Source organism: Piliocolobus tephrosceles, chromosome 1, assembly GCF_002776525.5.
Source record: "Piliocolobus tephrosceles isolate RC106 chromosome 1, ASM277652v3, whole genome shotgun sequence".
Taxonomy (NCBI): Eukaryota; Metazoa; Chordata; class Mammalia; order Primates; family Cercopithecidae; genus Piliocolobus; species Piliocolobus tephrosceles.
In genome coordinates this window covers 6,686,687-6,710,894 of record NC_045434.1, presented here as the reverse complement: position 1 = coordinate 6,710,894, position 24,208 = coordinate 6,686,687, and the positions used below count along the sequence as shown (strand labels likewise).

General features: G+C 39.3%; 1 protein-coding gene across 1 annotated transcript in view; it reads left to right on the top strand.

Moving 5' to 3' along the window:
• The first annotated feature begins 242 nt into the window (after nt 1-242).
• EXO1 (exonuclease 1) overlaps nt 243-24,208 on the top strand; it is a 41,368-nt gene continuing 17,402 nt past the window's right edge. Inside the window, exons 1-11 of the mRNA XM_023216181.1 lie at nt 243-416; nt 796-1,091; nt 2,463-2,640; nt 4,370-4,489; nt 5,439-5,562; nt 8,013-8,150; nt 9,169-9,381; nt 11,168-11,355; nt 12,057-12,153; nt 17,338-17,563; nt 22,683-22,929. Of these exons, the coding sequence (XP_023071949.1) occupies nt 2,480-2,640; nt 4,370-4,489; nt 5,439-5,562; nt 8,013-8,150; nt 9,169-9,381; nt 11,168-11,355; nt 12,057-12,153; nt 17,338-17,563; nt 22,683-22,929 (1,514 nt within the window). The 5' untranslated portion in view covers nt 243-416; nt 796-1,091; nt 2,463-2,479. The remainder of the gene's footprint in view (nt 417-795; nt 1,092-2,462; nt 2,641-4,369; nt 4,490-5,438; nt 5,563-8,012; nt 8,151-9,168; nt 9,382-11,167; nt 11,356-12,056; nt 12,154-17,337; nt 17,564-22,682; nt 22,930-24,208) is intronic.

The following is a 24,208-nucleotide window of genomic DNA, read 5'->3' as shown; positions in this document are numbered from 1 at the left end:
TAAACACGCCCAACTTCCGGGGCGTTGCTCACCATCGGCCAGCAGCGCCAGTGTCACTCGGTCCCTCAAGAAGCCGCAGGGGTTCGGGCCGGCAGCAGAGGCTGGAGTCGTAGGGCAGTGGGCCGCCTTCTGCCCAGCGAGACGGAGGGCTCAGGACGAGACCCTATGTGTTGGAAACCGCAGGAGGCGGAGCCGGGTTGCGGGGTACGCGTTGACGTCACATCCGCTGGGCGGGACCGCAAGGAACCCGCGCAAATTGAAAGGTCAGCCTTTCGCGCGCTGTGTAGCCAGGTTGCCCGTGTTCTGCGTCGCTGGCCGTGGGTGCTCTGGCCACCGTGAGTTAGGGGCGTCGGGGCGGGTTTCTCCAACCCCAATCGGCTCCGTTCAAGGGGAGGAGGAGAGTCCCTTCTTGGAAGGTGAGAGGAGCGGGCTGTGCGGGGGCTAATGGGTGGGTTCCCTTGGGGGTCGACCTGCGCGTCACCTCCGACCCTCCTCTCGGGATTCGGGGTCTTCCAGGAGGGGAAGGAGAGAGTCTGGTGTGATCTTCCCATCCCGACAGCAGAGCCCTTAGCCTGAGTGGAGTATGTGTTGTTTTGTTCCGAGGGGACGTCTGGCTACGAGAGGTCTGCAATTCAGTGAACGGAGGGAGATAGAGAGCAGACGATTCCGGGCTGGAGCAGGCGCCAGGGTTGCCAGACTTCTCTCATTTTTCCGCAGAAGCTGGCAGTCCAGGTTTTACATGCAGTCTCTGCACCTTTAAATGTTGACAAGTACATTTCCCATAATGTTGTGCAGACCTAAGGAAACGTGTCGTCTGGAATGGGCTTGGGGGCCACGCCTGCACATCTCCGCGAGACAGAGGGATAAAGTGAAGATGGGGCTGTTATTACCGCGAGTGCCACATGCGATCTCTTTGAGATACGTACTCCGTCATTCTTACTGTTGCACTCAGCCATTCTTATTACGCTAAAGAAGAAATACTTATTCGAGGATATTTGCCTGGCCCCGAAGAAAGTTATGTAAATTTCATGAACTATTATATCCGTTTTCCTCGGAGTGAGAGAAAACTCTTTTTAGATACCATCTGAGAGGTAAGAGACTGTTTTTCTGAAACTGTGACTTGAGAACCACCTGCATCCAGATTAACTGCTTTGTTTAAAATTTATTCACAGGCTGGGCGCGGTGGCTCACGCCTGTAATCCCAGCACTTTGGGAGGCCGAGGCGGGCGGATCACGAGGTCGGGAGATCGAGACCATCCTGACTAACACGGTGAAACCCCGTCTCTGCTAAAAATATAAAAATTAGCCGGGCGTGGTGGCGGGTGGCTGTAGTCCCGGCTTATCGGGAGGCTGAGGCAGGAGAATGGCGTGAACCCGGGATGAGGATCTTGCAGTGAGCCGAGATCGCGCCCCTGCACTCCAACCTGGGCGACAGAGCGAGACTCCGTCTCAAAAAAAAGAAAAAAAAAAAATTCATTCACAGCAGAACTAGTGAATCCCAGTCACAGAGTGGAGTTGAGAGTCTAAGAACCTCTGAAATTTGAGAACTGGACTAGAGCCTTTAAAGCTCTGATAAGGTGTCAACAGGGTAAAGCTGACTCCTGATCCTGTACTTTCTTTCTTCCTTTCCTTCCAAACTTAACATTTGGTAGGAGAGATTTGTATTATGAAATGCTAAGCAGCTGCTCAGTGCCCATTACTAACTTTTTATTGTAGAGTGGTGGGAGGGAGGTCGTTTCTTCAAAAGGACTGTGACAGTTCCAGAATCTCTGTATAGAAAGGGCTTAGGGGCCTGGAATGGAAGGGGCTGGATAGTTAAAGCATTTGTCTTGAAGCTGTGTTTGCATAGCAGACGCAGTTTCACAATTCTTTGGGGTAGCTTTCAGAGAGACTGATGGAGTTGCCCCTAGACACCACCACTGTTTATTACCAGAATGTTCGTGCTTAGAATAATGCATTCTAATAGCAGTGAATTTCAGTCCTAAACAAGTACAGGATCGTTTCTGTAATCCTTTTTGAATTTTTCCTTTGTTTTTTGATTGAAATGCTTACCTTCCTACAAACTGTTTTGAGTTTCTGCTCCTATTTGAGTTTGCATGTTGACCCTTATAATTAATGCCCTTTGTAGAGGCAATGTGATGCCATCGCACGCATGGTTTTGTTTGTGCCTGGCTCCTTGAAGCATGTGTTAGGAGTGAAAGTGCCAAAGCACTTTGGAAAGAATAAACATTAAGCAAATGTCAAGTGGCATTAGAGGTAGTATTAGTGATTAATGTAAATTCTACCCTATGGAAATTGTTTGACAGGGAGGAGCCCAGCTAAAATACTAAAGAGCAGTGATTCTTGAATATCTGAACAATTTCTGCCTTGGACTCCAAGCTTTCTCTTTATTTGTCTAAAATGTTTTGATAAATGTATTTTTCTTTAAATATTACTGTTCTCCCTGTATCTTTTCATATCAGGTAGTTAATTTGTCACCATGGGGATACAGGGATTGCTACAATTTATCAAAGAAGCTTCTGAACCCATCCATGTGAGGAAGTATAAAGGGCAGGTAGTAGCTGTGGATACATATTGCTGGCTTCACAAAGGAGCTATTGCTTGTGCTGAAAAACTAGCCAAAGGTGAACCTACTGATAGGTAAGTCTAGACCTTATATTAATTCTTTGACAATTAAGAATGAGACCTACAGTGCCTTTTTTTCCCCCAGAAACGGATTGTTTTCACTCAATGCCAGAACTTGTCAGGAAGTGAAAGTTGAATGTTTTAGAATATTCCCAAATCAGGGATGACTTCCTTCTGTGATAATAGGCCTAGTTTTCTTTCTTTATAATAAGCTGGAGTATCAAGACACTGATGGACAAAGACTATTCATATCTCCTTTATTTTATTTATTTGTTTATTTTTTTGAGACGCAATTTCTGTTGCCCAGGCTGGAGTGCAGTGGCACAATCTCAGCTCACTGCAACCTCCGCCTCCCAGGTTCAAGCAATTTTCCTGTCTCAGCCTCCCAAGTAGCTGGGATTACAGGTGCACACCACCACGCCGGGCTAATTTTTATATTTTTAGTAAAGACAGGGTTTCACCATGTTGGCCAGGCAGGTCTCGAACTCCTGACCTCAAGTGATCCACCTGCTTTAGCCTCCCAAAGTGCTGAGATTACAGGCATGAGCCACCGTGCCTGGCCCAATTCTTAACCTAAGATAAATGTTTTAACAAATGCTTTGAAATCCGTGATGATTTCTGACTCCCACATTCTTGGGTACAGAAAACATACTGCTAATCCTGGTTAGCAAAAAAACAAATGTGTTGTAAATTTCATTATTATTTCTTATTTGCTTTCTTATAAATTTTGCTTTATGATCAGCAGGTCCCAATCATTGTTCCATGCCAATGCAAGTTCACTGTCACTGATCTACAACAAATAGAAAAAATAAGGATAACAATGTAGTGAGTCTTTCATCAAGATGACTATATATGATTTAAAAGGTCATCTTTTATTTTCTTTATTTTAGCTGCTAAGTTTGTGTTATGCAAAAAGATTATCTTTAAAGATTATGTTTTCCCCTTCCTGTTTTTGAGCTAAAATGTCCTTTTCTTTATAAAATGATAGAAGTTGTAAATGCAGTTGTTTTTGTCACAATACCTAATGTAATACCTGACCCTCGATTGGATCCTAGATTTGGAAAAAATAGTAGCAGTGGTGTCCTGGAGCCAACTCATGTGGGCTCTTTGTACACCATGTCTTCTCAGCTCAGCATTCATTGAGTTCACCTAGGTAGCTCATCTGCCATTGAGGAATATTTATCTCAGGGAAATCAGGCACCTCTTCCCCGAGAACTGGTTGTTAAACATTTACCAGGACACCACTGAATATAAGAAACATTATTGAGACAATTGTACCAATTATAATAAAAACAGAGTATTAGATAGTATTATGTCACTATTAAATCACTTAGCCATGATATGGTATTATTGGAAGAATCCAGTGTTTACTGTACTATTCTTTCAACTTTTCAATAGATTTGACATTTTTTAACATAAAAAAATGAGGGGAAAAGACCAGATTTGAAACCAAAGATGTGAGAATTAGAAGGGATATCAAAGCTTTTTAATTCACAGGTAAGGAAACCAAGGCTTGGAGGATCAAGTAGGTTCACCAGACATCACTTGGCTCATAAGTATCCAAGGCAGGATTTGAATCCAAGTCTAGTAAGTTAGAGTTCCAATTCCTATGAAAACATTTGCTTAAAATAACAAAAGAAAAAACCTTCTCTTTTCATCATTTTCTCATCTGGCTTAAAATAGAGCAGAAGTATTACCTTAAGAAAGGCGAAGCACTGAAATGTATTTTCCTTTTTTTCCATAGGTATGTAGGATTTTGTATGAAATTTGTAAATATGTTACTATCTCATGGGATCAAGCCTATTCTCGTATTTGATGGATGTACTTTACCTTCTAAAAAGGAAGTAGAGAGATCTAGAAGAGAGTAAGTTAATTCTCTACTTAATCTCTAACTTAATTGCACTAAGGTCAGACACTATAGTCTATATGGTACCAATTTTTAAAATTTTAAGCCAGGCTCAGTAGCTTGCGCCTGTTGTCCTCGGTACTCAGGAGGTTGGGGCAAGAGGATCACTTGAGCCCAGGAGTTCAACACTTTAGTGCTCTATGATCATCTCTGTGAATATCCACTGTACTCCAGCCTGGGCAACACAGTGAGACCCAGTCACTAAAAGTTTTCTTTTTCTTTTTATTTTTTGACAGTCTCACTCTGTCGCCCAGTCTAGAGTGCAGTGGTACAATCTTGGCTCGCTGGGACCTCCACCTCCCAGATTCAAGAAATTCTTGTGCCTCAGCCTCCCGAGTAGCTGGGACTAGAGGCGCGTGCCACCACGCCTGGCTAATTTTTGTGTTTTTAGTAGAGATGGGGTTTTGCCATGTTGGCCAGGCTGGTCTCAAACTCCTGGCAAGTGATCTACCCGCCTTGACCTCCCAAAGTGCTGGAATTACAGGCGTGAGCCACTGTGCCTTGCCTAAAAAAGATTAATAAATAAAATTTTAATTTGTTGAGGCTTATTTTATAGCCTAGTATGTGAACAGATTTCCTTAAATGTTATGTATCTGCTACATTATTATCACTTTTGTTTAAAAGTATCTTAGTTACTGTATTTTCTTTGACATAAAGAATTGCTGTGGAAAAGTGTAATGGTAATCTTGTGTGTGTGTGTGCATATAATCATTCTAAATCACTTGTTCTTTTTGCCTTAGAAGCTCAAAGCATCTGGGTTAATGTTCTCAAGGACCTGGTGTGTACTTTCTAATGAGTCAGAAACTTTTTTCAATTCTAGGAAAGCTTCTTGAATTATAGTTTTGTTACAGTTTCTTGAGTCAGCCTCTTAAATGTTTTATATTTTTAAAATGTTCTTCCCTTGCAGAAGACGACAAGCCAACCTTCTTAAGGGAAAGCAGCTTCTTCGTGAGGGGAAAGTCTCAGAAGCCCGAGAGTGTTTCACCCGGTCTATCAATATCACACATGCCATGGCCCACAAAGTAATTAAAGTAAGCCACTAGAAAATGAAGACAAAGGGGCAGATGGAAAGTTCACCAAAGCTAGTTATAACTTGTTTACTAATGGGAGAGGAAGAAAATCAAGGTTGGAATATTGTTCTAGGCCTAACTTCAAGTAAAGGGCAGATGTCAGAAGAAGAAGGGAACAGCATCATTAGTTAGAGAAGACTTCAACAATTTCCGAGGAGAAATCCTAAGGCATAAGTAAGGCTCTCTCTTTAGTCATATTGTTCCATAGCAATGGAAGGAACAGGGCCAGACACGGTGGCTCACACCTGTAATCCCAGCACTTTGGGACGCTGAGGCAGGAGGATCATTTGAGCTCAGGAGTTTGAGACCATCCTGGGCAACATAATGAGACCCTGTCTCTTAAAAATAAAAAAAATAAAGAGATGGAAGGAACAAATTCCTGAAGGCGTTGGTCTCACCCAACTCTTCTATAGTCTTCAACACTTACTGTAACTGGCACTCTTGAATGACAGAGATCTGTGATTTAGCTTCGTTGCCCCAGGCACCCTACAGACTTCTGTTCCCTTTCACCTCCTCCTTATAGCAACTTCTTTCCTTATTCCTGTAAATCTTAGTGTCAAGGTGCCCACAGTCCCAGCCCTCACTTTCCCCTTTTTAGAGCCTACTTGGTAAAGGTGTTGTGGTTTTTTTGTTCGTTTGTTTGTTTTGAGGCAGAGTTTCACTCTTGTTGCCCAGGCTGGAGCGCGATGGCACGATCTTGGTTCACTACAACCCCCGCCTCCTGGGTTCAAGCGATTCTCCTGCCTCAGCCTCCCAAGTAGCTGGGGTTACAGGCATGTGCCACCACGCGTGGCTAATTTTGTATTTTTAGTAGAGACGGGTTTCACCATGTTGGTCACGCTGGTCTCAAACTCCCAACCTCAGGTGATCCGCCCACCTCAGCCTCCCAGAGTGCTCTGATTACAGGGGTGAGCCACCATGCCCGGCCTGTTAAAGGTATGATGATAAAGGTGGAGTCAGCTTTTTCTAGCTTACGGTTCTGACATCCAGTTGCTGAGCTAAAGTAGGCACTACAGTTCCGATTTTGGCTTTGTCATTTGAGTCTCTGGCTCTTGCTGTATGGGTCAAGCTAAAAGGAAAGGATAGGATGCAGGAGAGTGTGATGTATAAGGAAATGTGTGCTCTGTGGTCGGGAGAAGAGAGGCTGCATTGTGTGCGGAAGTAGAGGAGAAACCCTGATTGGACATAAATAGTGGTGTAAAAGGATGAGAGTAGGATTATTGCTGGACAAAAAAAGAAAAAAAAATGAGAAAAATAGCAAATTGCAAATTGTCACCAAAATTGATAGCAGCAGGATCTTGATACCTCTTTCCTCCTCTTTTTCCTTCTTCTTTTTTTTTTTTTTTTTTTTTTAACTTCTCAAAGCCTCTCTTCAGGCCTTGGGAACATTTTCCCGTAATTTAGAACATGGAAGTTCCAGTTTCAACTGGCTAGATTTTGACAGAGGCTATGATAGGGACTGTTTTTCTTAGCAAAGTTATTTTAAAAGCATTTTTTCATAATGCATTGGTTTAAATATAGTGCTGTAGTCTATAATATATATGTAAGATATATTATTACAGGAAAGTTATGTATGTGTGTATATATACGTGTGTGTGTATATGTATACACACATGTACATATGTATATATTTTCCCCCAAGACATTGCTGAATATGGTCTATAATTTTATCAATACTATGTCAGTACACTGACTTTCATAGCCTGACAGGACAACCTGTTATTTTTATGGGGAACATATATTCAAAACTCCAAACAAATGTATATTTTTGGAAGGTAGCCATTCTTAAGATGGAAGCTTTCTATAATATAAAATAATTGGGCCATGCACAATGGCTCAACTCTTACAATGCCAACACTTTGGGAAGCTGAAGCGAGTGGATCACTTGTGTCCAGGAGTTTGAGACCAGCCTAGGCAACATGGCAAAACCTTGTCTCCACAAAAAACACAAAAAAATTAGCTGGGCATGGTGGCATGCACCTGTAGTCCCACCTACTCGGGAGGCTGAGATGGGAAGATCACCTGAACCCAGAGCCCAGGAGGTCAAAGCTGCAGTGTGCCCTGCCAGCTGGCACCACTGCACTCCAGCCTGGGTGACAGAGCCAGCACCTATCTCCAAAAAATAAAATAATTACTTGTGTAACTTATAGGATTCTTTTTTCCTCTGGCTGTGTAGCAGTATTTCTTTTCTCCAAATTTTATAAATTGATTTTTAAAAAATGTCTTAGTGGCCATATCAGTTCAACATATACCGAAACTTATAGTAGAAAAACGCTACTTCAAAGGAAATGATTTCTCAAAGTAATATTAGCATGTGTGTGCTGAGGCTAGTAATAAAGTGGGTTTGAAACAGGAAGTTGTTTAGTACTTTCCAAATGCCGTGCTAGAGATTCACTTTGATTCTCTTCCAGGCTGCCCGGTCTCAGGGCGTAGATTGCCTCGTGGCTCCCTATGAAGCTGATGCACAGTTGGCCTATCTTAACAAAGCGGGAATTGTACAGGCCATAATTACAGAGGACTCGGATCTCCTAGCTTTTGGCTGTAAAAAGGTACCCAACTCTGACCACTATATAGTACTTTTCTATGTAGATAGGAGTAGTGTAAATCAAGAAGCTGCAGTTTTTCCTGTCCAGGAAATTATTATAATTTATAATATTTATAATACTTATAAAGTTTTATAAAATAAATTATTTTAATAGAATATTTGCAACTGACATCTATTTTTATAATGTTAATACTTATTTAAAATGAAAAGAAGGGTTTTGCTGCTTGATGTTTGTGTACTCTGGATCCTTTTCGAAAGTAAGACCTTAAGGTTGGAGGGGTTTGTTATTGTTTTATGCAAATTCTTTAGTAGAATGTGGGCCTATCAGTTTTATTTTTTAACAATGACAACATATGCTTTATATTTCTTGATTAGGTTAGGTATACTAACTTATGTAGTAATGGGTTGCGATGCAGTTATTTAGAATTATGTATAAAACTATTTCATGGAAAACTTTAGGGGAGAATTGAGATACAAAACTACAGGATGTTCTCATTTTTGTTAATGCCTGTATTTATGACTAGAAGGGTCTCTATGAAAAGGTTAATTAATGCTAGGTTACAGTGATAAGTGAGGGAATATGGATGACTTGTTTTCTTCCTGAATTTCTATATTTTCCAAATTTTCTACAATAAACATGTATTGTTTCAACAATAAGGAAAAAGATTACTGAAAAGGTACAAGTGACAGAGAAAGAGAAAATGTTTGTTGTATGCATTACTGTTTGATTATCATGTCAACCCTGTAACATAAGTAGGAAATAAAGAGATGCAAAAAGATCTTTCTTTATACCAGAATTGTGACAATTGAGTCCTGGCTGTGTAGCCTTGTCTAGTTGTATCCTGTGCTTCAGCATAATTTATTTGTAAACTTTGTAGTCATCAGCCTGTCTATCTGTGTCTCCTCTCTTTCAGTGTTATGGTGAAGAACAAGAAAGATTTCTTAACATTATTGCAGTGGCTTAGATAATGACAAATAAAAGTGGCCCTTCTAGGTATTAACAATTTCCCTTCCTTTTGAAGGTGATTTTAAAGATGGACCAGTTTGGAAATGGACTTGAAATTGATCAAGCTCGGCTAGGAATGTGCAGACAACTTGGGGATGTATTCACAGAAGAGAAGTTTCGTTACATGTGTATTCTTTCAGGCTGTGACTACCTTTCATCACTGCGTGGGATTGGATTGGCAAAAGCATGCAAAGTCCTAAGACTAGCCAATAATCCAGATATAGTAAAGGTAAGAGTGAATTGCTATATTGGTAAGTGTCATATTCAGTTTCTGAAGCATTTCCTTAATAAAATAATAAATCAGAATATGGATTTAAATATTCTGTTATGTGAATCACCTATATGACATTACTAAAAGGAGCAAATGACTGAGGCACTAGAACTTTGCTTTAGCAACTACCATATATTGGGAAAATCATGTTTTCTGCAATTGGCAAAAAAGTAGTGATTTTTAAAATAAAGGCTAGTATAAAGAGTCTCAAGGGCAAAATATTATAGGGTAAAATTAAACTCAGAGTCTTTTGACTTCTGTGCTATAACTCTATAGTAGTGGTTTTCAAACTTTTTGGTCTCAAGATCCATTTACCCTCAAGCTCTTTATGGTAATATTTTTTGTTTATGTAGGCAATAGCTATTGATATTTACTGAATTAAAAATTAAAACAAATGTTTATCAATTCACTTAAACTTTATAATAAACTCGTTACATGTTAGCATAAATAGCATGCTTTTATGAAAAATAAAAATTATGAGAGAGAGGAATCATGCATTTATGCAAATCTCTTTAATGTGGCCTAATAGTAAGACAGCTGTGTTTGTATACAAGTTGAACATCCCTAATCCAAAAATCTGAAATGTTCAAAAATCCACAACTTTTTGAGTCCTGGCATGGCAAGTGAAAAATTCCACACCTCATCTCATGTGAAGGGTACACAAAATTATTAAAAATACTGTATAAAAATACCTTCAGTCTATGTGTGTAAGGCTTATATGAAACATAAATTGAGTTTTTTTTCCTTCACCCTCTTGCTGTCAGTGTGTAGAAATGTAAATGAGTTTTATGTTTAGACTTGGGCCCCATCCCCAAGTTATCTCATAATGTGTATATGCAAATATTCCACAATCTGAAAAAATTCAAAATCTGAAATACTTCTGGTGCCAAGCATTTTGAATAATGTGTACCCAACCCGTATCTGCTGCCTCATTAAGTCTCATTTGATATCATGTGTCATATATCCTCTGGAAAATTCTGAGACTCTGGACATCACTACTTTGTAGTTTCTCTTAAAAAATAAACATCAAAAAAGCTCATTTTCCCCCTTGGATATTCTCTAAAGCCCTTACAGTTTGCAGAGCAGAAATTCCGTTTTTCTGTTTCCAAGAGTACAAGGCATGAGTCCTCAGGGCTAAGAGTGATGTAATGTAATGGAAAGATCTCTAGGTTGGAAGATAGTGTCCCAGGTGGGAATAGGACCACATGCCTTAACTAGCCTGTGACTCCAGGATCCCTTTGGTTCTCTGGGTCTTCCCTTTTTCATCTATGAATTTACTGTGCAATGTTTAGGATCCTTTCCAGTTTTAAGCATCCATGACTGTCACAGAAATCAGAATGTCAACTTGGTTTAAAAATATGATCTCGGAATATTTGGATTTTTTTAATTCTCAGGTTTTGGATGTTCTTTGTTTTTTCCTTTCTTGATAAAAAGGACTTTGAAGTTGAATGAATAATGTATCTCAGAGTTACACCTAGAAACACAAACTCGATGTATTATATAACTGTATGTTTTTATCCTTCAAATTAGTAATAGAAAAAACAAAGAAAATACTAGTTATGAGACTTAGAATTTTAAGTGATACAACATGGTTGTGTTAGCTGGTAGAATTTTTTAATGTAGATGAAAGCGGTTAATGTTTCAATCCCTCTTCATGACCCTGTAATGTAAATCAATCAGCCTCGAGGATAATATGTTCCCTGTTTTTTAGTTGTAGATAAAATATTTTTGCATGCATTGTTAGGTTATCAAGAAAATTGGACATTATCTCAAGATGACTATCACAGTACCAGAGGATTACATCAAAGGATTTATTCGGGCCAACAATACCTTCCTCTATCAGCTAGTTTTTGATCCCATCAAAAGGAAACTTATTCCTCTGAACGCCTATGAAGATGATGTTGATCCTGAAACACTAAGCTACGCTGGGCAGTATCCTTTCTGAACCAGAATGGTAGAATTTGAGTATTTTTCTTCAATATTTTTATGGTGGTATTTTTTGTGAGGCATTTAGTAAAAAGCTTGCAAATTATTTTTTGCTTTTTCTTATAGTGAAATCTGTATATTGTTCATTTAAATTACCTTGCTAGATAAAAATTTAGAACAACTTTTTGTTCATAAACCGAAGGCTCATCCGCTATGCATTCCCCTTAGATTGACTGACAGGAGCATACACAGGGTCCGTCACTTACGGTACACATTCCAAAAGTGGCTCTTGAGAGGACCTCCTTGTGGCAAGCAAGCTCAACTTACCAGGAGGAGCGTTCTGGGCATTTGAGTGCACCAGGAGAGGATGCCCTTCCCATAGCCACCGGCCATGTGCATGCAGGCTGATTCGGAGCCCTGAGTCACTTAGGTGGTGGCTAGGACTTTCCCCTCTGTTTCCCTTGAAAGGGAGGGAGTCAATGATGGCATGGGCCCTCGTCAGAAGACACCAACTCCTGCAGGGACAGATAGAGACTAGCAAACTGTGTCTTTGCTTTCAGTAATGCTGATGCGTAAAGTAAGGAGACTCCATTTAAGTCATAAACATATGGATTTTCTTTGACAATAGACAACATTTTTCCATCTTAGTTTAGTATCATTTGGTTAGTTGTTAATAAATACCTTTTTCCTTAATCTTACTAACCTAGATATGTTGATGATTCCATAGCTCTTCAAATAGCACTTGGAAATAAAGATATAAATACTTTTGAACAGATCGATGACTATAATCCAGACACTGCTATGGTAACGTTTTGATGACCACTCTATGAAAACACATTTTAGTTATGTCTCAAGAGCTGTGATTAAAGGCAAATCTTCATACACTAAAGCGTCTTCTAAGCGTTTCTATATCCAGGCTCTGTGCAGAGTGTACATTAAAAACAACTTGATCCTAGAGAAATTACATGTATTAGAGCATAGGGATATTGGTTAATTTTTTAAAATTAAAGAAGTGACTTATTTATTATCAAACCCTTATCCTTGAGCATTTCTTTGACTATACCAAGCATTTGATGCCTTTTTTTCTCATCTCACCCCGTTCAGCTTCTGTGGCATTTGGCTTTTTTGAAGACCCAAACCTAGGAATGCTCGGGAGTTAAAGCTGTTTTTTCACTCATGCACAACTTAACAAATATTTAATGCATGCCCTGCTATTTCTTTAAACAATTTGCTGTTTTCTTTTTTTTTTTTTTTTTTTTCTTTGAGACAGTGTTTCACTCTTGTTGCTCAGGCTGGAGTGCAGTGGTGTGATCTCAGCTCACCATAACCTCCACCTCCCAGGTTCAAGCTATTCTGCCTCAGCCTCCCGAGTAGCTGGGATTACAGGCATGCACCACCACGCCCGGCTAATTTTGTATTTTTAGTAGAGATATGGTTTCTCCATTTTGCCCTGGCTGGTGGGAAACTCCCAAACTCAGATGAGCTACCTGTCTTGGTCTCCCAAAGTGCTGGGATTACAGGCGTGAACCACCGCGCCTCGCCACAATTTGCTGTTTTCTTCTGCTTCTTCAGTATTGTATGTATTCCTTAAGATACTGTCTCCCATCATTCTCTTTCTCTTTGTATTCCTGTTTATCCTCTGTTCTCTTTTCTGTTTACATTTCTTCCTTAGGTAAATCCATAGGGCTTTAATCCCATTTACGTAAAGAACTCCCATCTCCATCTTTACTCCAGTCTCTTTCCTGTACACCAACCACAGAATTCTCACTGTCTCTTGCAGCTCTGATTTCCTCAAGTCTATTCATAGGCAAAACTAAACTCTTCATGTTTTTAATCAACTTTTAATCACATTTCTCTTTTATGTTTCTACTTAGCACTTATTACTGTACAACATTATGCTTCTATTCTTTTCTGATTCTTTGCAATAGAATGTGGTCTTCATAAAGGCAGAACTTGGTGGTCCTCACTGCTGTATGATGTTTTACTATGTTTATATGTTGAGTGAATGAGTGTCACCTATAGGTCTCACACCGGAAAACTTGGAAATAAACTTTGGCTTCCATTTCATTGCTACAACCTCTTGCCTCTTTGAGTTGTCCTTCTGGTTAACATTTGCTTCTTTCCCCAAGCTTCCAGTTTAATTCTTGCTCACTACTTTATTGCTTTACTAAACATTTATCAAGCACCGAAACAATGTAATTAGGTTAGCTAGGGTTCTGGAATATGAAGAGAAATGAGAAATATAGGAAAAGTAAGATTCTTGCCAGTCAAATGCCCATTGCCTAAATAGGAAGGAGATGTGATTCTATGGAGAGAAATGGGGTAAGTGCTATACTAAAGATGTATTCTATGCTCTGTAGAAACAAAAAGCATGTTCCTCACTCCACCTAAGAGAATGCTTCATAATACTGGCAAACATTTTCTGAGCATTTACTATGTTCCAGGTGCTCTTTTAAACACCTTAGACATAGCAACTCATTTACTCTTCAGAAAGCCTCTGAAGTCAGCACCATTCTCATTTTACAGATGAGGAAACAACTAGAAGACACTTAAGTAACTTTTCCAGCTCACCATTTTAATAAATAGGGAAGCTGTGACTCCAAGCCAAGCTCTCTACTGTCTGCTCAAGGAGAAATTGATGTGTATCCTCAGTTTGCAAGGATTAGTAGAGTTTTTCAAGATGGGTGAGTGATTTCAGGCTAAAAAACAAAAAAGCAGTGTATGTAGAAAAAGTGATATATTAAGGGAATTCTTAGATTGTTCATTATGGATGGACTAAGAATGTCTTAGTGTTTACCATGTAAAGGAACCAGATCTTGAGAAAAAAAGAAGTAAGCCTAGAAAAGATGACCCCTAACAAACTGGTGATCTACTGAGCACTGAAAAGTAACCATTACTGTAAGCGGAAATAAGCCAGGCCTACCAAGAGAGCACAAATTCGTAACAACACTAAAAATGAACTTTATCAACTTCAGTTATGTAAACTTTCCACTCAGGTTGCCATTTCCCTATTTTCTCACTTTGCCCCGTCTAATATGGTAGCCATGGCCATGTGTGGCTATTTACATTTGTTAAAATTAAATAAAATTGCTATTTTAGTTCTTCAGTTAGAGTAGCCATCTTTCAAGTGCTTACTGGCTAACACTGGACAACACAGAGCTGTTCTATCAGTGCAGGGAATTCTGTTGAATTGTTTACTTCTATCATGTTTTTATATCTAGGGACTCTAATTGTACTTTTTTTGAAGATTTGGATGTCATCTCTTATCTTTCTCTCTCAGAATATGATAATTTTTTGAGTTTTCTTCCACTCTATAACTGCTGTGTCCTTTTCTCCTGTGTTGATATTTCCTCCCCCATGGTGGAAACTTCTGTGCCACCATATTTGAAGGGGTCCCGAAAAGCTCCTGGGGGGCGCTGTGGGAGTGAGTGGGGCTTCTGATGTTGGACTTCATTCTCGGGTGATGTGGTTGGTAACACATTAGATTTGCTTTGTGAATTCTCCAATGTTGGAATGTTCTCTGCACAGTTACATTTTTCCAAAAAGAGATGTCTGCCAAGGGTGTCTAAACTTCGGCTGGCTGTATTTTGAGAGCAGGATAGGGAAAGTGAGTTGGGACAGGCCAGGAAAGGGTAGCATGCATGGTTCCTTGCCATTCAATATTTAGCCTTTTGTTTCATCTCTGTTTTCCGACAAATGAATCTCTCTACCTTCAGAAATGCCTGCTACGTCTGTTACTCTTTGTGAGTTTCAATTGTTCTAGTTCTGAAGGCAGGTAGATGTTTGTTGACTTGACTGTGTGGTCAGGTTGGAGATGGGGACAAGGGGTCAAATAATCCTCTCTTTAGTGAGTTATCCCCCCACCAGGGGCTTCTGTAATTCCCAGGCTTTAATTCTCAAGCCTTTCTCCAGGTTTCTGTAGGTGGAATTGGCTTCTCTTTGATATTCTCTTCTGCCAACAAAGTCTTTTAATTTCTTCCACCTATATTCTCTCTTCACTGTGGTTTAGACGTTGTAGATTATCTCCTAATTTTATTGCAGATGAAGTTTGTGTTTCTTATTTTTATTGTTTTGAGGAATGATTATGGAAAGAAGGAGACTGAAAAGTCCTATCTTTACACACCTGAACTATTGATAGTATTTATCATTTCTTTCTTTTTTTTTTTTTTTTTATTTGAGGCAGGATCTCTTTCTCTGTCCTCCAGGCTGGAGTGCAGTGGCACCATCAGAGCTCCTGGGCTCAAACGATCTTCAGTAACTGGCATCAAGCCTCCTGAGTAGCAGGCACATGCCACTATGCCTGGGTGATTTTGTGTGTGTGTCTGTGGGGTCTCGCTATGTTGCCCAGGCTAGTCTTGAACTCCTGGCCTGAAGCAGTCATTCTGCCTTGGCCTCCAAAACTGCTGAGGTCACACATGTGGAGCCACCACACCTGGCCACAGCATTATATATATTTTTTTTTATTTTGAGTTGGAATCTCGCTGTGTCACCCAGGCTGGAGCGCAGTGGCATGATTTTAGCTCACTGCAACCTCTGCCTCCGAGTTTCAAGTGATTCTTCTGCCTCAGGCTCCCAAGTAGTTAGAATTACAAGCATGTGCCAACACGCCCGACTGATTTTTGTATTTTTAGTAGAGATGGGGTTTCACCATATTAGCCAGGCTGGTCTTGAACTAACCTCAGCCTCCCAAAGTGCTAGGATTATAAGTGTGAGCCACCACACCCAGCCTATAATTTCATTAAGAATGATTCTTAAGCTTTTCCTTTGTCTCACAAACTCAAAAATAGTTGGCTGTGTTGAGTATGTCCCATTACCAATGGCAATGTTATGGAACGCTAAGATGGCCATCCTTCATTAGCTCAAATCCCTGTCAGATTTTTATCCTTCTCAGAGAAATTTCTGTAGGAACCATAATTGTACACCAAATGAATTTTTTTTAATCTAAAATTTATTTTTCCCAGTCTGGTTTTCTACTTGTCTATTTCTCTTTTATTTAGTAAAACCATCAGTGGGATCTAATGCCATGAGCCATACTGATAAAGCTATTTTTTTACATTCATTCCCTCAATTAAATTACCTTCCTTATTAATTCTCAAAGGGTGTTCTGAATAATGTCATCTGTTTTATTTTATTTTTTTCCCTTTCTTTAAGTGAAAGGCTTAGATTAGATTCTGAGTTCATGTGGGATTTCTGTCAGGTGGGATTGTAATGATATTTTTTTGTATCTTTGCTAATTTTTTCCCTTTGGCTGTCCTTCTCTATTAGAATATCTTTGACATCCTCTTAGATCCTTGTCTTCCAAAATATGTAGTAATTGTGAGTAACTTTTTTTTTTTTTGAAACGGAGTCTCCCCGTCGGCTTACTGCAACCTCCGCCATCTGGGTTCAAGTGATTCTCCTGCCTCAGCCTCCCAAGTAGCTGGGATTACAGGTGCATGCCACCACACCTGGTTAGTTTTTGTACTTTTAGTAGTGGCGGGGATTCACCATGTTGGCCAGGCTGGTCTTGAGCTCCTGACCTCAAGTGATCTGCCTGCCTCGGCCTCCCAAAATGAAGGGATTGTAGGCATGAGCCACCGTGCCTGGCTGCTTTCCATTTTAAAGACACCTTTTTCCTGACCACATTTCTTCAGTTACAGTCTTATTTCTTACACCATTTGTATTAGGAAGATTTTTATTTATTTGTTTGCTTTTAATTTTTTTTTCTACACCTGCTCCCGCTCTTGATTTTTTTTTTTTTTTTAAATGAGCTAACAAAGTTGCTTGACTCTCTTCAGAAGAAAAACAGGCCTAGGAATATAAGAAACATTTAATGGAAAAGTACAGGACCAGCAAAGTAGGGAATGTTATTCAAGGACGGTTGTTTCATCAACAGCTGTTCTTTTTAAGGGTAACTTAAGATGTTTATTTATAATTTATGTTGATACAGAATGAAATAAATTGATTATTTTCTTTCTGCAAATAACCTTTTTCCTTTTCCTTTTCTAGCCTGCCCATATAAGAAGTCGTAGTTGGGATGACAAAACATGTCAAAAGTCAGCTAATGTTAGCAGCATTTGGCATAGGAATTATTCTCCCAGACCAGAGTCGGGTATTGTTTCAGATGCCCCACGATTGAAGGAAAATCCAAGTACTGTGGGAGTGGAACGAGTGATTAGTACTAAAGGGTTAAATCTCCCAAGAAAATCATCCATTGTGAAAAGACCAAGAAGTGGTACGTATTTCAGTTTTGCAAAATGCTGGTGGATATGGGTCATATTTAAGAAATTACTGCCCAATGCAAAGTCGTGACGATTTTCTCCTATTTTCTTCTAGAAGTTTTATGGTTGTATTAGTCCATTTTCACCCTGCTGATAAAGACATACCCAAGACTGGGCAATTTACAAAAGAAAGAGGTTTAATGGACACACAGTTCCATATGAATGGGGAGGCCTCACAATTATGGTGGAAGGTGAAAGGCACGTCTTAGATAGTGACAAACGAGAAGAGTGAGAGCCCAGTAAAAGGGGTTTCCCCTCATAAAACCATCAGATCTCATGAAACTTATTCACTACCATGAGAACAGTATGGGGGAAACAGCCACTATGATTCAGTTACCTCCCACCAGGTCCCTCCCACAACACATAGGAATTATGGGAGATACAATTCAAGATGAGATTTGGGTGGGGACACAGCCAAGCATCATCATTAGTTTTAGCTCTTACATTTTACAGTTTTAGCCTGTGAGCCATTTTGAGTTAGTTTTTTTTTTTTTTAATATGATGTGATGTAAGGATTATGGCTTTTTTTTACCTTGTGTATATGGCTGTCCAATTGTTCCAGCACCCTTTGTTAAAAAGTTTTCTTTTCCCCATTTAATTGCCTTGGCACATCTGTTTAAAATCAGCTGACCACATACATGTGGATCTTTTTCTGAACTCTGTTATTCTATACCATTGCTCTCCATATCTATCTTTACATCAGACAAACTTTTGATTACTGTGGCTTTATAGGAAATCTTGAAGTGGGACAGTGTAAGTCTCTTAAGTTTGTTTTCTTTTGAAAAGTTGTTTTGGCCATTCTGTGTTTTTCACATTTCCAGGTACATTTTAGAATTTAGCTTTTTAATTTCTATAAAAAAAAGGCCAGGCATAGTGGTTTGCACCTACTTAACTGCAACGTTTTGGGAGGCCAAGGCAGGTGGATTGCTTGAGCCTGGGAGTTCAAGACCAGGCTTGGCAACATAGTGAGACCCTGTCTCTACAAAAAAAATTTTTAGGGCCGGTGCAGTGGCTCACACCTATAATCCCAGCACTTTGGGAGGCCGAGGCAGGCAGATCACTTGAGATCAGGTGCTCCAAGACCAGCCTGGGCAACATGGCAAAACCCCATCTCTTCTAAAAATACAAAAAATTAGCCAGGGATGGCGGCACACATCTGTAATCCCAGCTACTTGTGAGGCTGAGACAGGGGAATCACTTGAACCTGGAAGGCAGAGGAAATTAAGAAAGCTGTCAGCTGGTTATTTTCCAAAGCTGCAGCTTCCCTGCTCAAAGGGTCTTACTAGTTCAGAATACATTATCGTAAAACAAAAAATAAAAACAAAAGAAATTTTTTAAAAATTAGCCGAATATGGCGATGCGTGTCTGTAGTCCCGTCTATTCAGGAGGCTGAGGTGGAAGGATCACTTGAGCCTCGGAGTTTGAGGCTGCAGTGAGCCATGGTCACATCACTGTGCCCCAGCCTGAGTGACAGAACAAGACACTGTCTCAAAACAGATAAAAAATAAAAATAAAAAGTCTTTTGCGATTTAGTTGAATCCATACATCAATTTGGAGAAAGTTGACATTTTAACAATACTGAGTTTTCTGATTCATTCATTTACGTCTTTAATGCTTTGTAGTTTTCATTGTACAGATCTTAACATATCTGTTGTCAAATTTATCTTTATATATCAGATTTATGATGCTGCTGTAAATAGTGTTTTCAGTTTTGTTTTCTAGTTGTTAATTGATGGTTTATAGAAATACCGTTGATTTTTGTACATTAATCATATATTTGCAAACTTGCTCACATCACGTACTAGTTCTAGTATCTCTTTTGTGGAATATACAGGATTTTCTATATAAATTACTATGTCTCCTGTGAATAAAGACAATCTTGCTTCTCCTTTTCCAGTTTAGATACCTTTTATTTATTTTTCTTAATATAAGAATCTAAGCTTGGTTTCTTTTGAACTGCCTGACTTCAGGATTTCCTATAAACCACAGTGTGTGATGTAACAGTGTGTGTGATGTAAAGATAGGTAAGGAGAGCTTTGGTGCAGAATAACAGAGTTCAGGAAAAGATCCACATATATGTGGTCAGCTGATTTTGAACAGATGTGCCAAGACAATTAAATGGGGAAAGGAAACTAGAATCTCTAGTACAATATTGAACAGAAGTGCTGAGAGTAATATACTAGGTATTGGGGAAACATTGGAATATTTTCACCATAGAGGATGTTTAACATGGAAAGAATGATTATAATTGCTTCCTTCTCTCTTAACTTCCTTCCCTCAGACATCTACATCAGTGAATGAAATAGCAACAATTAAAATAAAGACTTGCAGATTTTAGTTCATGCTTTTATTTTTCAAATTTAGGTATAGATTATACATATTCAGCTAAAATATCCTGATTCCTTATGAACCTAAATGATTTTCATGATAATTATCTCTGAACCTTTGTTTCTTCATATGAAATAAAAGGTTTTTGTGTATGTTATATAAGGTAATACATACTTATTATAGAAGAAGTACACTGTACATACATGTTCGTTCGTTCTTTCTTTTTTTTTTTTGAGACAGAGTGTGGCCTATGTCACCCAGGCTGGAGTGCAGTGGCGTGTTCTCGGCTCACTGCAGCCTCCACCTCCTGGGTTCAAGGAATTCTCTACCTCAGCCTCCCAAGTAGCTGGGATACAAGCGTCCACCACCACACCTGGCTAATTTTTGTATTTTTAGTAGAGATGGGGTTTCACCATGTTGGCCAGGCTGGTCTTGAACTCCTGACATCATGATCCACCTGCCTCGGCCTCCCAAAGTGCTGGGAATATGGGTGTGAGCCACTGCCCCTGGCCTATACATGTTCTTTCATTTTCTTCTGCTACGATCAAGATATGCTGTCCCTTTTATGTAGATAGCTCACTATCAGCAAGTTTACAAGTTATTTATGTCAGACTAAGTCTACTTTTTTATAACTACAACTTATCAATAGGTTTTATCCCCTTTCTACACTCACAAACACAGAAACAAAACAAAAGAACTAGAGCAAGTTTAATTCCTATTTCATGTACCAGCCCCTCAGATGATTTAAAGATAGCCATTGTGACACTCCTAAATTTCTCTTCCAGGCTGTTATGTTCCTTGGACATTCAGGATATAATACAGGTTTTTAATAATAGCATAATTGTTAAAGTGAGTATGATTATTGAAATGTGGTCTGCTTACCACAGAATAAATATTCAGAATTGTGGCACTATTTCAGTCCTGTGCTTGTATTATTGCAAACTAAGATTGCATTCACATTCTTGCAATCTGGCATTTTGCTGGAATTTGCTGAGTTGATAATTGATATTTGCCATTTGCTGTTAAGCCAGGTCTAGTTACATTTTAAACTTAAATGTGGGTTAACTCATTCCTCTTACAATAATCTTAATTCATTTTAGTTCATTGTTCTGCCTGTTGATTTTTTTTGTTTGAACCTTTGTATTTTCTTTCTTTTTTTTTTTTTTTTTTTTTGAGGCGGAGTCTCGCTCTGTCGCCCAGACTGGAGTGCAGTGGCTGGATCTCAGCTCACTGCAAGCTCCGCCTCCCGGGTTTAGGCCATTCTCCTGCCTCAGCCTCCTGAGTAGCTGGGACTACAGGCGCCCGCCACCTCGCCCGGCTAGTTTTTGTATTTTTAGTAGAGACGGGGTTTCACTGTGTTAGCCAGGATGGTCTCGATCTCCTGACCTCGTGATCCACCCGTCTCAGCCTCCCAAAGTGCTGGGATTACAGGCTTGAGCCACCGCGCCCGGCCTGAACCTTTGTATTTTCTAACAAATGGGTATTATCTATGTCATCTGGAAATTGATGAGTCTAAAAGTTTTGGTTGCAGTATGTCTGCTTTTATAATGTTTAACTGAATCAGAGCAAGTACAGAAATCTGGAGTATATGAGACAGACTTCCTTTTGACTAACAGTTGCCAGTAGTAGTCTTCTAGGCCTGCGCAACTTGCTGCAAATCCCCATAACTAATATACAGTAGGTATCGCTTTACATCGTCTGCTAGGATGATGCGAGAGACACTCAAGTGTCTTGCCAAATTCAAGACGTGCTTAACTTACGGAGTCCCCAAACAGCTATGCTAATAACCTTATTGAGAAAAAAAAAAAATGAGGTTAATCTGGTGTGGCTTCTGAAAGCCTTGTTGGGGAGCCTGGAACACTTGTTTTTCTTCTTCTGCAAGGACTCACAATTCCCTGCATAATAAACAGATTTCACTTTTGCCAGGAGTCAACATCTAATTTGCTGATACAGCTTTTTAAAAATCTGTGCCTTAAAAATATGAGACATCTTGTTTCTGGTATTTTGGTAGCACTAACCTGTCTTATCAACTTCACAAAGATTACGGTAGTGTGCACTTACAGCTCCGTGGAGAAGAAGCTGTACAGACTCAGAATCAGTCAAAGTCATTCAAAGAACCTTAGTGCTGACTCTATGTACTTACCTATCTCAGACTTTAAACTTTTGTTATTATTTAGTTTTATGATTTATTTTAGTACCACAGAATATATTTGACACATAGCAATCTTCTTGGGCCTCATAGTGAAGTAATGAGGATCAGAGCTACAGCACAAATTACTTAGGACTATTTGACAGTCACAATATACATCAAAACCCAGAACACATAAACCGTATGTATCAATAGCTGCTGGTTTTATTGGAACATTTTAACAATTGATCATTAACCATATATTTACATATAAATTTTCCTGGAGAATTTTTTATATTCAAAATTAGACCCTTAGTGTAATGAATACATCACCACGCAGGATTGATTATGCTCTGAAATTTTGATTTGGGTAATTTTAACATGAAATTGTATAAACAGCTGATATTAAACCTTAAACCAATGTGTGAAATTATAAAACAGAGCTAAGGGAATTTTTTTGAATCATCCTTATCCTTATGTTTTCTTTTATGAGGCATGGTTTTTTTAAAAAAAAATAAGTCCTTATTTTTAGGACAATGTGATGTAGACTGAAGTTAAGGCCACATCTCTAAGTACATGTGAAACAAAGATTTACAGATAATTTTGTTTTTATTTAGAAGAGTTGTCAGAAGATGACCTGTTGAGTCAGTATTCTCTTTCATTTACAAAGAAGACTAAGAGAAATAGCTATGAAGGCAATAAATCATTGAGCTCTTCTGAAGTGTTTGTGCCTGACCTGGTAAATGGACCTGCTAACAAAAAGAGCGTAAGCACTCCACCTAGGACGAGAAATAAATTTGCAACACTTTTACAAAGGAAAAATGAAGAAAGTGGTGCAGTTGTGGTTCCAGGGACCAGAAGCAGGTATAGTTATGTCTCCAGAATGTTGATTGTCTGTTGTATTATGTACTCTGTTGGTATTTATTTTGTCTTTTTTTAAAATTAATTTATTATACGTTAAGTTCTGGGGTACATGTGCAGAACGTGCAGTTTGGTTGCATAGGTATACACGTGCCATGGTGGTTGGCTGCACCCATCAACTCGTCACCTACATTAGGTATTTCTCCCAGTGTTATCCCTCCCCTAGCCCTCCATCCCCCGACAGGCCGGGGTGTGTGATGTTCCCCTCCCTGTGTCCATGTGTTCTCATTGTTCATCTCCCACTTATAAGTGAGAACATGCAGTGTTTGGTTTTCTGTTCATGTGTTAGTTTGCTGAGAACGATGGTTTCCAGCTTCATCCACGTCCCTGCCAAGGACGTGAACTCATCCTTTTTCATGGCTGCATAGTATTCCATGGTGTATATGTGCCACATTTTCTGTATTCAGTCTATCACTGATGGGCATTTGGGTTGGTTCCAAGTCTTTGCTATTGTAAATAGTGATACAATAAACATACGTGTGCATGTGTCTTTATAGTAGAATGATTTATAATCCTTTGGGTATATGCCCAGTAATGGGATTGCTGGGTCAAATGGTATTTCTAGTTGTAGATCCTTGAGGAGTTGCCACACTGTCTTCCACAATGGGTGAACTAGTTTACAGTCCCACCAGCAGTGTAAAAGTGTTCCTATTTCTCCACGTCCTCTCCAGCATCTGTTGTTTCCTGACTTTTTAATGATTGCCATTGTAACTGGCGTGAGATGGTATCTCATTGTGGTTTTGATTTGCATTTCTCTAGTGACCAGTGATGATGAGCCTTGAATAAACATTGAGTCTAGAGGGAAGCAGGTGTAGAACCCGCCTTAATCTGATTATAGTTTTATCATGTATTGTCTTAGTTCTGACATAAACCCCTTTAACTTCTAGTACTTTTGTAATCTCTCTGTACAGAATCAGAATAAAAGAGGATTGTAGCCCCTATTATTAATTTTGCATTACAGACTTCTGTTTTTGGGGGGAGTTCCCTTCCCCCCTTTTTTTCCCTACTTTTTTTGTTTCTTTGAGGGCTTAATACAATTTTGCAAAGTATTTTCAGAGATATATTCTAATGTAGATGACTGGAGCTGTAATATTAAGTGAGAACCTGATACCATGCCAGGTGCTATAGTTCACAATTGAGAAAGACAGTTTTTGTTTTCCAGAAGCTTGTAGTTCAGTTGGAAAAATAAATACATAAACAAAAATCTTTCCATACAGTATGG